General features: G+C 41.0%; 1 protein-coding gene across 1 annotated transcript; it reads right to left on the minus strand.

Annotated features, from left to right (window-relative positions):
* Positions 1-6,882: 6,882 nt before the first annotated feature.
* On the minus strand, positions 6,883-14,354 carry c3ar1 (C3a anaphylatoxin chemotactic receptor; the record flags this gene model as incomplete). Its single annotated transcript, NM_001124403.2, is given in 3 exon segments — positions 6,883-6,911; positions 8,533-9,925; positions 14,332-14,354. Coding segments are annotated over 2 exon segments (1,095 nt in total).
* Positions 14,355-14,545: the final 191 nt, after the last annotated feature.

Raw genomic sequence — 14,545 nt, forward strand, 5'->3', positions numbered from 1 at the left:
TAAATATACTATGCGTCTGATCTATCATGTCTTTAATATCTCAATGTGCAAAATGTCGAAACCTACAGTCCCTTCTCTTGAACAATAGAATCCTAATGTTCAATTTATATAAACTTGGAAATTACTAATAAATGTATATACATTGATAATAAAACATGAATAAAAAAATGAACAAATTATTATAAAACATTAATTAAACTAACAAATGGAACAAACAATTAACATACATTTGAGGTTTACAAATTCAGAGACATACGGCCTCTGTACTATGATCACACAATTTTATTTCCATCTATCACCACACAACAAAATGCCATTCCAGTTGAATCTGGGGTCTCGTTCTATGGCAGATGGAGCAGCTTTTAGTTTCTCCACTTCCCCCTTCTGGTTCCTAAGAGAGTAATAGCACAAGACTTGGAAAGCAACAAAAAATACACACAAAACATAACAGTATTAATAATAGTGTGATAAGCTATGCATAATTATATATGCATGAAGACCAAAATCTGAGACCATGACAATTCCCACTCTCTCTTCACCTGTCTCTATGCCTCCAGGATACTTTCCTGCTGGGTTCCACAAAATGAAAGCTCTATAAAGCTTCCTCATGCTTTCACCCAGTCTTCCCCTTTAGGCCCCAGGTTCCGAGAGGTGTTCCCAAGTCATGTCATTTTCACTTTGTTCCCCATCTATTCCATTTCACCTGATAGGCATGTCACCTGATAAGCAACTGTGTATCCCTAATCCACGTTACATCCTCTTGAGGTAACTCAGCACTATATATGCTTTCCATCAATGACTTCAACATTTTGTTCAGAGGACAATTACCCCTCTATCCTCCATCATATGATGCATTAACCAATAAAGCAGCTAAACCCCAAACCAACTATGATGTTTATAGTAGCTCCCAGACCCAACCCATCTGTATGTCTTACAGTGGAATTTAGTCTCTCTCTCGCTCTGCTTCCTGTGTCATGGTGTCTTCACTCACCCATTATGCAGCTGGACGTGAGAACTATGCACGGCCCCCCCCCCCCCCCCCCCCACATCCCCTGTCCTCCCATCGGTCCCCCAGTTACCAGTTACCAATCCAGTTACCAATATCATAAACTGATTTCCCAACAATGCTACTAAAGTAACCATTGCTACTTCCAAAATGGCCCATGACTATAGTCTCACAATACCCCTCATTTGCGCAGTAGTCTAATTCCATGCTATCAATATAGCATCCTTCGCTACTAGTACAGCTCCTTCAGTTACTGTCCCTACAGCGACTGCCGTGAGAATACCTCCTGCATGTAATCTGCCAAATGTTCGCCGGCTGTTTGAAATTGGAGAGAAATTAAAGATTTGGGAATAATATCCAACCTAACAAAACTGAGTCACAGTCATCCTGAAAGTTTACCATAGTGTTTGAAATGCCACTGGTATCTCTTCTACTCTCACCATGATCTAGGTATGTGTAATGTTCAACTAAATTCCCATATTGTGTACAGTTAGCTGTCCTCCCTCTTCTATGAGCCATCTCCTGAAACAATATACAGTCTCTGGGAATGATACTCTTCTATCATGACATCTAACCCATAACACACTAGTCACTACCCCTAATGCATTTTCTACAGTTATAAACATACTAACACATTCTCACATCAGTTAGTCAATATACATCATTCCCTCCTCTGGAACAATGAACACCCTCATGTTCCACCAAACCTAAAAATATATAGACTTAAAAAGAAAAGAGAAAGAAAGTACATGTTTAATAACTTAGCACCACTCATTGATGCTATGTAACATAAAAATTCTGAATCCAGGGTAAAACATTTTTTTTAAACTTTCATGGTTGTCCAAGCTATCATCCAGTGATTCCCCCCAAACAAACCACCTCCCCTCAGAATGACACTTGGAGATACGTTTCTGTAGAATCTCTCGGCCAAATAAATGTTCACAGCGCACCCACCCCTCATCGTGCATTTGCAATTCTCTCTCGCTGTATCCCAATCACAACTAAAACATTTGATAAATTATCCAACCCAAATTTAGAATGACTGACCTCAGTGCTTACTTTGAGTCTAGGGCTCTAACTCCAGTTTATCAACATAGCACAGATCATCCCTGTTAGAACATACATTTATAAATCACCTTTTATTGCCTGTCATAACTCTTCTCATTACAGCCCCCCTTTGTCCCTGTTTTACTGTCATGAGTGGCCTGGTCAAGAAAGATCAGTATCTCAATGCATTCTTAGTTTAAATAGTTAGCAGGGTGTATACCACCACCCCCCCTTTCCTTCCCCCGACACTTATCATTCTAGCGTGTCTTCTTCAGATATCGTTTACAGTTCATTTTCCCAACGGCACATGTCACATTTCATGGCCCTTGATAATGTCCCGATTTGAATATCCAAGTCGATACTTCCATTTCTCCCACGTACACGAGTCTCTCACCTGAGCTTGTTCTCTCTCCACTCGCTCTTTCTTCAGCCGGTTAGGGAGGGTTTTGAGGTTTACACACACTGTCTATGGTCAAATTATTCCTACCATGCATTAAGACACGATCTGACGTCACCTTCCATGATAACCTCAAAAGAGCACAGTTCATAACAACAGTTAAGTTTCATTTCTGTTTCAGGAAATTCAGACAAACATTGGCTATATACCTTTTCTTAATAACATCGCTAAAACAAATGCCAAAAAAGCATAACATGCTGTTACTGCTAAAACCATTTTCTACATTAGTCCATACTCCCTTATTCTACTGGTGACCTCTCAGAAGAGTTACCAGATCATGAAGATAGCACCCTAACCTCTCGCATAACTCCCACTCCAGGATCCCAATCTGGTGAAATTTGTATCAAAACAAAATCACAACATGAAATCAGCAAGACATATATCACAATCCATTTGAAGTAACTGTCATCCCTTATTAACATATGTTTTCCTTTCTATAAGCAGACTGAACTCAGTGCCACTGCATAAGTACACAAAGATCAGGACCTCAGGGAACTGGTCATTTCCCCTTCCAAACACATGATAAAAAAACAAAAATAAACTCAGCAACTTAGAATTACAACTCTTTATAACTCCCTACGGAAATAATAATAATCTCCTAAAGTAATGGTACAATTTGGATAGAGAATGGTGTTTCTCATGAATTTTATAATTAAATCCCCCTATTCCGTTAATTTCTAATGAGATTGATTATTCCTCATTAGGAATTTTCTCCCTTTCTTTCCATGTCGTTCGGAAACCATTGCATACCCAATTTAACTGAATTGAAAAGACCCCATTCAATAAATCCCACAAAACGGCGACAGTGTCTCCCCACCGAGTCTAACGATTCACTGGTCTCCTTTTCCCCATGATTCTCCATAACCACCACACCACATTAAAAAAAATAATAATAATACTATACTAATTCCTCGTGATCCCAGTTCATTTTAGGTTAGGTAACCCCTATACTAATTCCTCGTGACCCCTCCACCCTTTCGTCCATTCTAGAATCGTATTCCAGAATAAGACGATATCAAACGTAACTTTATTTAAAAAATAAAACCACATAAAATGTCTCATGATTTAAAAAATTGCTGTCGCTGTTAACACGCCCCATTGTTACCAGAATGTACCGAAATCATGAACTACTCCAAATGCATACCACACACAGTCTACCCCGTTACGTTACTCGCTTCCCTTCTGTGTTGTAACTAGAGCCATCTGCATACAATATTTTACCCGATTCCAATGCTGTCTCTTGCAAACCAGGACTGGGTTTTGGAGTAATTTGATCAAGGTCACATGTATGCGATTCACCCTCCCCATGCAACGGCATTAATGACGCAGGATTCAAACCACCAATCTTATGTAGTTGTAGATTTTCCCCATTTAATGTTAACTTCTTTGTTTGTCCATCTTGCACTAGTAACATGTTATGTTTTTGTGCTGTCCACTATGGTTGCTACTGCCTGTGGAACATAAACTTGACTTTTTGACCCATTGTAATTGAAGCAGTGTTTTGCAACCCCATTTAAAAGAACATTTTAGGTTTGGCAATCCCAATGCTGGCGCTTGACCCAATTGCTTCTTTAACTCGACAAACGCTTCCTCACACTCTTGATTCCACTCTATCCCCTCATGGGGACCCTTCCCCCCCTTTCTTCCACTCTGTAAGTTTCTCAGCAATTTCAGAGAATAACAAAATAAAACGTCTAACAAAATGGAAAACTCTTAAGGCGCGTGCACTAAGTCCAGACAATTTTCTTTTTTAAGTACAATAAAAGTTAGTAGAAACATGCCAAACGATGTTTAAAATCAATCCTCCGGTTGTTTTTGTCATAAATAATATTTAAACCGGACAAAAGCTTCGTCAATAGGAAAGGAGAAACAAGAAAGGTGCGTTCACGATCAGGCGAATGGCTGATGTCTGGAAAATTTCACTGGCCTCTGAAAGTGCTGTATCTCCCTCATGTTTCAGAGTAAAAGCCTGAAACAATGCATAAAGACTGGCCACATGCAGAGGAAGCCACAGAGCTCGTGAACTGGGTCCTAAGTCTTTGTATGGTGGATAGGCTTTCAAAGGAAAAACAGCCTTTCAAAATAATAGTACTTCCTGGTTGGATTTTCCTCAGGTTCTTGCCTGCCATATCAGTTCTGTTATACTCACAGACATTATTTTAACAGCTCTGGAAACTTGAGTGTTTTTATCCAAATCTAAATCTAATTATATGCATATCCTATCTTCTGGGCCTGAGTGGCAGGCAGTTTAATTTGGGCACACTTTTCATCCAAAATTCCAAATAGTGCCCCCTACCCTAGTGAAGGTAAAGTTTTCCTGAGCGTGCGAGGAGTGTTTGGCATTGCCAAAGAACGCATGGTTTCTACCCGATCCTGGTTAATGTGTATCTTGCCCTTAGAAATCGAAACTCCCAAATGTGTTACCTCTTGCTTTGCTAGTTGTGCTTTCTCATACATTTATGACTCTGTTCTGCCAAATTGTCTGCCAATGTGGTGCAGTCTCACATATGAGTTTCTTCGTCTTTTGATGCTAATAACGATCATTCACGTATTAAACCAACACAGAACCTACAATTGATACCCTTTTGATTGTTTCAATGCAAAATGATACCAAGTGGGACTATTTGTAAATCTCATCGGTACTCTACTAAAAGTTAGGTAAAACGTGATCTCTGTAATCTCGATGAACCACTTATCGATCGAACAGAGACTCGCAATTATCGTTTGGATCACAAACCTGCCATCAAAGCAGAAGTGCAAATTCTATCAATACACTCCTGTTCCTAGTCCTTCTGTGGCAGCATACTGGTACTCATTCTGGGTTTATCGTGATGCATTTTTTTGTTGATAGAATGCTGATATCAAAACGCTGGTACATTGAGCTTTTGATTCTGGTTTTATGTTTTTATGCCAAGTCATAATTGCCTCCCTGAATTCTTTATTAGATTTGAATTCTCCGTTAGCGGGAAAATGTTGTCCAATTTTATCTAATTTGCCAAATTTATCCCATATTCCAGCCTAATTGGTAGAATGCTCGGGCGCTTCTTTCAGCACCTCTATGGCTTTATTAAACACTGCTAGCTCTATATGTCACGCTCTGACCTTAGTTATTTTATTATGTCTTTGTTTCAGTATGGTCAGGGCGTGAGTTGGGTGGGTTGTCTATGTTCTTTTTTATATAATTTGGGATTTTCTGTGTTCAGCCTGGTATGGTTCTCAATCAGAGGCAGCTGTCAATCGTTGTCCCTGATTGAGAATCTTACTTAGGGAGCCTGGTTTCACTTTTGAGTTGTGGGTGTTTATTTTCCGTGTTAGTGTTTGCGCCACACGGGACTGTTTCGGTTTGATTACTTCACGTTTATTGTTTTGTTCGGTGTTCATTACTTTATTAAAAAACATGATCACTTACCACGCTGAACTTTGGTCCTCACCTTCTTCCACCAACAACAGCCGTTACACTATATTACAGGGAGTAACGGGTCCGGTCCGTATGTCACCATATCAATAGTTATTAATCCCTAAACACTCACGATGGTGTTCAGGGTATTTTAGATTTCTTCACTCCCGTCTAAAATACACACCTTTTATTAACTATGTGCTAAGATAGCACTACACACTTCCCCGGATAATAATTAATTGGTCACGGCACTTAATACTTTGTATTAGAACCGATACCATAGCATCTGCAAAGTTATTACTGGAGAATATGATTTCTTAATGGCTTTGTGCTGTACCTCCTCCAATATCCCTATTATTGATTACACACATCACCAAAATTATTCACACTTGTCTTCATATTTCCACATAATCTGCCATGGTTCAGTACCCCAACAGGTCACACAACTAACCTCCCATTCACACACACACTTTTATGGCTACTACAACTAGGCTCTCACCCAGTTATAGGTTATGCAGGGAACCAACACTGCCGGAATTTACCCCCTAGGACTTACCCTTCGCAGGTTCCAGCCTACCCGGGCTTACCTTCTGGGACTCACCCTATATTTATAGTAATCGCAGGTATTAACCCACTGGGGTTTACTATTGACTTTATAGTACTAGCAGGAACCAACCTATTAGGGATTTACCCCCTAGGACTTACACTACAGGTACCACCAGCCTGTATGAGTTTACCTTCCGGGCCTTACCATTTATAATACAGCTACGTTTTGATCTATCATGTCTTCAATATGTCAATGTTCAAAATGTCAAATCCAACAGAGGGTACTATGGTGTTGTTGACCAGCTGGTGATACAATAGGACAGGTGAGAGAAGATCATTGCATGTAAATACATCTTGGCTGCCTGTGTAGAGAGTTAATTCAAAACATTTCAGAGAATATACAGTATCTGATTCTGTGGACATATTTGTTATGTGTTTTTTATTTTGTTTAAAGTATAGGATAATGCCCAGATTTTTTTAAACTCTGTCTGCTTAGATTTTTTTTCTGTGGATGAGTATGTCTGGGTAAGCCTGTCCGTTTAGTTTTGTGGAGAAGTACATGCTTTTTTTAATCAAAGCACTTGAGATGAAGATGGATAGCTTGGAGAGGATGTTGTGGCTAACAGTGTCAAAGGCTTTTCTGAGGTGGAGAACTGCACCTTAAACACCTTGTTTGTCCAGCTTGGCCTTGATCATCTTTAGGAGATAGCAATATACATTTTCTGTAGAGTCTGTAGAGTGACCTAAACTGCATGGGGTGAAGGGGAAAACTACCCACATTCAAGTGGGCTGTTAGCTGTTCCATAACCACTTTCTCTGCAACCTTGGAGATGACAGGGAGGATACTGATTGGTCTGTAGTTGCTCACGTCATATTGGTCTGGTGATTTATATATTGGTGTTACAATAGATGATTTCGATGCCATAGGAAATGTGTTTTTCCGTATTGAAAGGTTCATTATTTGGGTGTATCAGGATTTCTTTGTACTGTTTTAGAAGTGTGCTTTGAAAGACCACAATGTCAATGGATTTAAGGTGTTTTTCCTCCATTGACTTGCGAGGTATGCTATGTAAAGGATTAATGCTGTTTTCTTCCTTTTAATTAGATGTAATGAAAAAATAACTGAATAAGAATAAACATCTCTGGTATACAGCATGCGACTCTTTCTGAAGTATGACATCATACATTATCAATGACCAAGGACACAGCTACTGATCAAAATATAATTGATTTATTTGATAAAATATGCAACAGATGGATGGTATAACATTTAATTAAGTGTAATTATTGTACACATCAATACACTACAGCATTGGCCAATGATAGTCATACAGGACATAGAAGGCATATTCCAAGTTTAAATACAGAAAGATATTTACTGGAACGGACATTCCCTTAAGTGTACTTTCACATTGTTGTGGTCTGAGGGGATTTGTTCATTTTCGTCATCCTATTTATATAGCTCCTACATCCATTAGGAGGAATGTAACACAGGGAAGATAAAAAGGGAACTCAGGATGAAATATAAGTTTCAGTTTCCCAGCAGAGGATCAGCTAATAGTTCACTTCCTCCAGTCCCAATTAAACTCCATCCCACCCAATGAAAGTCATCACATACACATAACAGGAGATAGCTCTGAGTAGGCCTGTCAGCAAAAGGGTATTCTGAGTGTTCTGACACATGAAAATGAACATTTCAATATATTCAGTTCCACGGACAACTACACTGGCAGCATATGGGGTTAGTCAAATTTAATTATGGTGCTTCTCGAAGCTCTTAACCACATTGTGGTGCATATTTTTATATAATCTTTAACTAGGTAAGTCAGTTAAGAACAAATTCTTATTTACAATGACAGCCTACCTCGGCCAAACCAAGACGATGCTGGGCCAATTGCGCCCTATGAGACTTCCAATCACGGTCGGATGTGATACAGCCTAGATTCGAACCTTTGTGCCTTAGACCACTGCACCACTAAGGAGACCAACTACACCAACCAGCCCCAGTTGATATTTATTGGTTTGTTTTTTTAAATGATAGATGCAGTGCTACATGAAGGTGTAAGGTGGGTGGGTGACTAAAACTTTTTTCATTTGGTATGTCTTCAGAGTAATCTACAGTGGTGGTACTTCCTTCCTCCACACCCCATTATAACTACACTGATAAGAAAAACATAAGTGTAATAGATGAGAGTTTATAGGACAAATTTCAAACAAAAACCCAACAGCTTTACACAAAACGCCATCCATGTAACATTTCAAATCAGGCACGGACTGAACTTTAAAACCTATTTTGTTACTGTCAAAGTCCATTTTCTTAATTGCTTGTAAAATGTTTTATATATCAGATTATACTCATTTTAGGTCTGAGACATTTCTGACTCAGACCTGAGCCTCAGACGAGTTGGTGGCCCGTGAGAGCTGTGACTGTCCCTTGGAGTACACAGAGGAACGCAGAGTCACATCCTCACTGAAGACCTTCTCAAATATTTTACGTAGAGAAACCCTGACCCTCTCCTTGAAGTCCTGACCCATGAACACATACAGGACAGGGTTGAGACAGCTGTTGACGTAAGCCAGAGAGATGGCCAGGGGGTCTAGAGCCCTGGCCATGACCTGGGAGGCTTCCTTGCCATACTCGATCACCAGTCCAATGACATGATAAGGCAGCCAACACACAAAGAACGCCGTCACCACAACCAAAATTATCTGGAAGGCCCTCTGGGATTTAAAGCGGCCGCTGCTCACCCTCCTACCAATCAGCAGGTAGCAGACAGCGATGACCAGTAGGGGGATGAGGAAGCCGAGTATAAGCCTGGTGACGTGGATGGCTTTGATAGCCGACTGGTTGCCCTTAGTTTTGTCTTGTAGGTGGTTATAGATGCACAGTGTTATGTTCATATCATCATGGACTACTATTTCTCTGTAGATCATAGAGGGGAGGCTGAGGAGCAGGCCCAGGACCCAGACCAGACCACAGAGCAGCCAGGCCAGGGTGATGCTCCGGTGGTTCTGGGCCCAGACAGGAAGGATGACCAGGGCAAAGCGGTCCAGACTGATGAGAACCAGTGTGAAAACACTGGCGAACATGTTGAGTACGACCATGGACGGAAGAATCTTACACATAGCCTCTCCATAAGGCCAGTGAGAGTTCAGTATGATGTCAGCTATGGATAAGGGTATGGAGACACAGCAGAGGAGGTCTGCTGCAGCCAGGTTTACAAACCAGATAGTGTTGACTGTCCTCTTCATCTTCACTCCAGCTATCCAGATGACAAAGGCATTGCCTGGGATACCGAGGACACAGGCAATGCTGCAGAGAACTATGGACAGCACCCATATGGATCGATGCCCTTGTTCTGACAGAGAGGTTTCATTTAAGGGGTCATAATACAAGTCAAACTCCCCATAACTTTCTGTGACATAATTCTCTGAGAAATTCCCATAATGCTCTGAGAAATCCATGTTGTCCCTATGGAGAAATTGACACAGAATGTCACTCATATTCTGACTTAATCATTAAAACACAATCTATGTTCTAATTTAATGTTCATGGCATTGAGGATTGTCATTGATGTCAAATAACCATTCATGATTGATGGAAACTGTCTATATGGCATGTGTAACTACGTCCTGGTATCAGAGCATTTCGTATTATTCTATAAGTAAATCTGAAAAATCCATTTATGTTACAAGTTAATTTATGGATGTCCAGCACCCATTTTATATGTTCCAACTACAATTTGCATTATATGTTACGAATTTGCAAAACATGTTATGTTACGAATTTGCTAAATGTACAATATGTTACAAATTTGCAAATATGTTACGAATTCTAGCTAGGTGGCTAACTTTAGCTGGCTCGCCAACGTTAGTTAGGGGTCAGGGTTAAGTTTAGGACTTAGGTTAAAGGTTCAGAGTTAGGCTTAAGGGAAGGATTAGCTAAAACTGTTTTAACACATTTTTCGCCCGCTTTGAGGATAAAACCAGTGCCACCGATGTGGCCCTCTCCGAAGGACATAGGGCTCTCGTTCTCTGTGGCCAACGTGAGTAAGACATTTAAGCGTGTTAACACCTCGCAAGGCTACCGGCCTAGAGGGCATCCCTAGCAGTGTCCTCAGAGCATGCAGACCAGGTGGCTAGTGTGTTTACAGACATATTCAATCTCTCCCTATCCCAGTCCGTTGTCCCCATTTACTTCAAGATGTCCACCATTGTTCCTGTACGCAAGAAAGCAAAGATAACTGAACTAAATTACTATCGCCCCATAGCACTCACATCTGTTATCATGAAGTGCTTTGAAAGGCTAGCTAAGGATCATATCACATCACCTCTACCTTACCTGACACCCTAGAAGACCCACTTCAATTTTCTTACCGCCCCAATAGATCCACAGACGATACAGTTGCCATTACACTCCACACTGCCCTATCCCATCTGGACAAGAGAAATACCTACGTAATAATGCCATTCATTGACTATAGCTCAGCCTTCAACACCACAGTACGCTCCAAACTCATCATTAAGCTTGGTGCCATGGGTCTGAATCCCATCCTGTGCAACTGGGTCCTGGACCTCCTGACAGGCCGCCCCCTCAGGTGGTGAAGGTTGAAAACAACACCTCCACTTCCCCGATCCTTAACACAGGGGCCCCACAAGGGTGTGTGCTCAGCCCTCTCCTGTACAGCCACACAAGCTCAGAGAACGGAAGTGCCGAGTGCCCAAGCGCGTAAAGATCGCCTGTCCTCGGTTACAACACTCACTACAGAGTTCCAAACTGCCTCAGGAAGCAAATTCAGCATAAGATCTGTTCGTCGGGAGCTTCATGAAAGCCAAAGATCACTATGTGCAATGCTAGGTGTCGGATGAAGAGGTGTAAAGCTCACCACCATTTAACTGTGGAGCAGTGGAAACGCGTTCTCTGGAGTGATGAATCACACTTCACCATATGGCAGTCCGACGGACAAATCTGGCTTAGGCAGATGCCAGGAGAATGCTACCCTGCCCCAATGCATAGTGCCAACTGTAAAGTTGGGTGGTGAAGTAATAATGGTCTGGGGCTGTTTTTCATGGTTCAGACTAGCCCCTTAGTTCCAGTGAAGGGAAATCTTAATGCTACAGCATACAATGCTGGATGATTCTGGGCTTCCAACTTCATGGCAACAGTTTGGGCAGGGCCCTTTCCTGTTACAGCATGACAATGCCCCAGAGCACAAAGCAAAATTCATACAGAAATGGTTTGTTGAGATCGGTGTGGAAGAACTTGACTGGCCTGCACAGAGCCCTGACCTCAACAACATCGAACACCTTTGGGACTAATTGGAACACTGACTGCGAGCCAGGCCTAATCACCCCAACATCAGTGCACAACCTCACTAATGCTCATGGCTGAATGTAAGCAAGTCCCTGCAGCAACGTTCCAACATCTAGTGAATAGCCTTCCCAGAAGAGCGGAGGCTGTTATAGCAGCAAAAGGGTGGACCAACTCCAAATTAATGCCCATGATTTTGGAATGAGATGTTCGACGAGCAGCAGTCCACATACTTTTGGACATGTAGCAGTGATTCATATGTTGATGTAAAGAATATTTGCTGGTCTGTGGTGTGTGAATGTGGAGCAAGCAGAAGCTGCACTTGACACATGAAATTGCTTATTCCAGTTGCTAATAAGAATGCACCCATTAAGAAAATGAATGTAAAAACTGGTAAATCCAGTTCAATCAGATGGCTCATTGATCAAAGCCGACTGATATTGCCAACTACTTTAATTACTTTTTCATTGGCAAGATAAGCAAACTTAGGGATGACATGCCAGCACCAAACGCTGACACTACACATCCAAGTATATCGGACCAAACCAAGAATTGTACTTTTGAATTCCGTAAAGTCAGTGTGGAAGAGGTGAAATAATTGTCGTCTATCAACAATGACAAGTCACCAGGGTATGACAATCTGGATGGAAAATTACTGAGGATAATAGCAGACGATATTTCCACTCCTATTTGCCACATCTTCAATTCAGGCCTGGAGGGAAGCTAAAGTCATTCCGCTACCCAAGAGTCGCAAAGCCCCCTTTACTGGCTCAAATAGCCGACCAATCAGCCTGTTACCAACCCTTAGTAAGCTTCTGGAATAAAACTGTGTTTGACCAGATAATGCTATTTCACAGTAAACAGACTTTCAGCACGCTTATAGGGAAGGACACTCAACAAGCACAGCACCTACACAAATGACTGATGATTGGCTGAGAGAAATGATAAAATGATTGCGGGGGCTGTCTTGTTAGACTTCAGTGCAAATTTTGACATTATCGATCATAGTCTGCTGCTGGAAAAACGTATGTGTTACGGGTTTACACCCCCTGCTATAATGTGGATAAAGAGATCCTTGTCTAACAGAACACAGAGGGTTCTTTAATGGAAGCCTCTCAAAGATAATCCAGGTAGAATCAGGATTTCCCCAGTTTAGCTGGGGAAACGACACGCCACTGACTGAGTAATGCCGGAGTGTCTATGTATGCGGATGACGCAACACTATACACGTCAGCTACAACAGCGACTGAATGACTGCAACACTTAAAGAGCTGCAGTTAGTTTCAGAGTTGGCAGGAAAGGAATAAGTTAGCCCTAAGTATTTCTAAAAGTAAAAGCATTGTATTTGGGACAAAACATATACTTAACCTCAACTAAATATTGTAATAAATCATGTGGAAATTGAGCAAGTTGAGATGACTAAACTGCTTGGAGTAACCCTAGATTGTAAACTGTCATGGTCAAAACATATTGATACAGTAGTAGCTAAGATGGGGAGAAGTCTGGTGCCACAAAAAAAGGCCATTGGATGTACACAGAGCTAATATTAATAATATGCATGTCTATATCATCTGGCTCAAAGTGGAGGAGGTATTGACATGTTGAATGAACCGAGCTGTCTGCCTAAACTACTGGCTCACAGCTTGGACACCCATGCATACCCAACAAGACATGCCACAAGAGGTCTCTTCACAGTCCCCAAGTCCAGAACAGACTGGACTGGAGGCGCAGAGTACTACATAGAGCCATGACTACATGTAACTCCATTCCACATCAAGTAACTGATGCAAGCAGTAAATTTAGATTTAAAAAACAGATTTAAAAAACACCTTGTGGAGCAACACAAACATAGGCACAGACATTACCAAACACACACGATAACATGTACTATGCTCTACACACACACACACACACACACACACACACACACACACACACTTAGTACTGTAGATATGTGGTAGTGGTGGAGTAGGGGCATGAGGACACACAGTGTGTTGTGAAATCTGTGAATGTATTGTAATGTTTTAAACATTTTATAAACTGCCTTAATTTTGCTGGACCCAAGGATTTACGCACAGAATAATACGAAATGTACTGAGCCTAGGCTGGTGACTAAATGGGGATACATAATAAATACAAATGTAGTGTAGCAAGTAGTTGAAAAGTTGCTAACTAGCTAAAATGATGAAGCTGTTCGTGTTATACGCCAGCCCATCCACCCTACTTTTGATTTTGCCTTAAGTAACCATCTGTCTTATACAGCCATACCAAACGTACCATATTATTCTAAATGAGGTGTCTCGGATTTACGTACAGAATAATACGAAATGTTCTGAGACTAGGCTGGTGACTACAATGTAGTCAGAATGTTGTTTGTTAGTCTGCATAATTAGGAACTGAAGGGTACATTTCTTCTCACAACGCCACAACGCTGCTGGAAAAGGCATTTACAATTTACTGCTAAGCTATTGTCTATCACAGTATCTTCCATCCACAAGTAAATAACTTAAACAGGTACTACACAAAAGTTCACCTACAATTCTACTGAAAATACAAATCAAACTTACCCCATCTTTGAGCTTTCCTTTCTAAATGTTGTTTTCAGTTTTTAACCACAAGAGAGAACTGAGGCAAACCCACAGGAAACTACATCAGCAGCTGTTGATACCATCTATCCAACAACATCCGATATATACAGTAGGCAAATCCTTACTGAAGCAATTCCCCCCAATTCTAACCACAGATACATCTCTTGCACATTATTGGAATAAACTCTGCTGT

The sequence above is a fragment of the Oncorhynchus mykiss genome, chromosome 12 (genome assembly GCF_057628025.1).
Source record: "Oncorhynchus mykiss isolate SJ-2025 chromosome 12, ASM5762802v1, whole genome shotgun sequence".
In the NCBI taxonomy this organism is placed as follows: domain Eukaryota; kingdom Metazoa; phylum Chordata; class Actinopteri; order Salmoniformes; family Salmonidae; genus Oncorhynchus; species Oncorhynchus mykiss.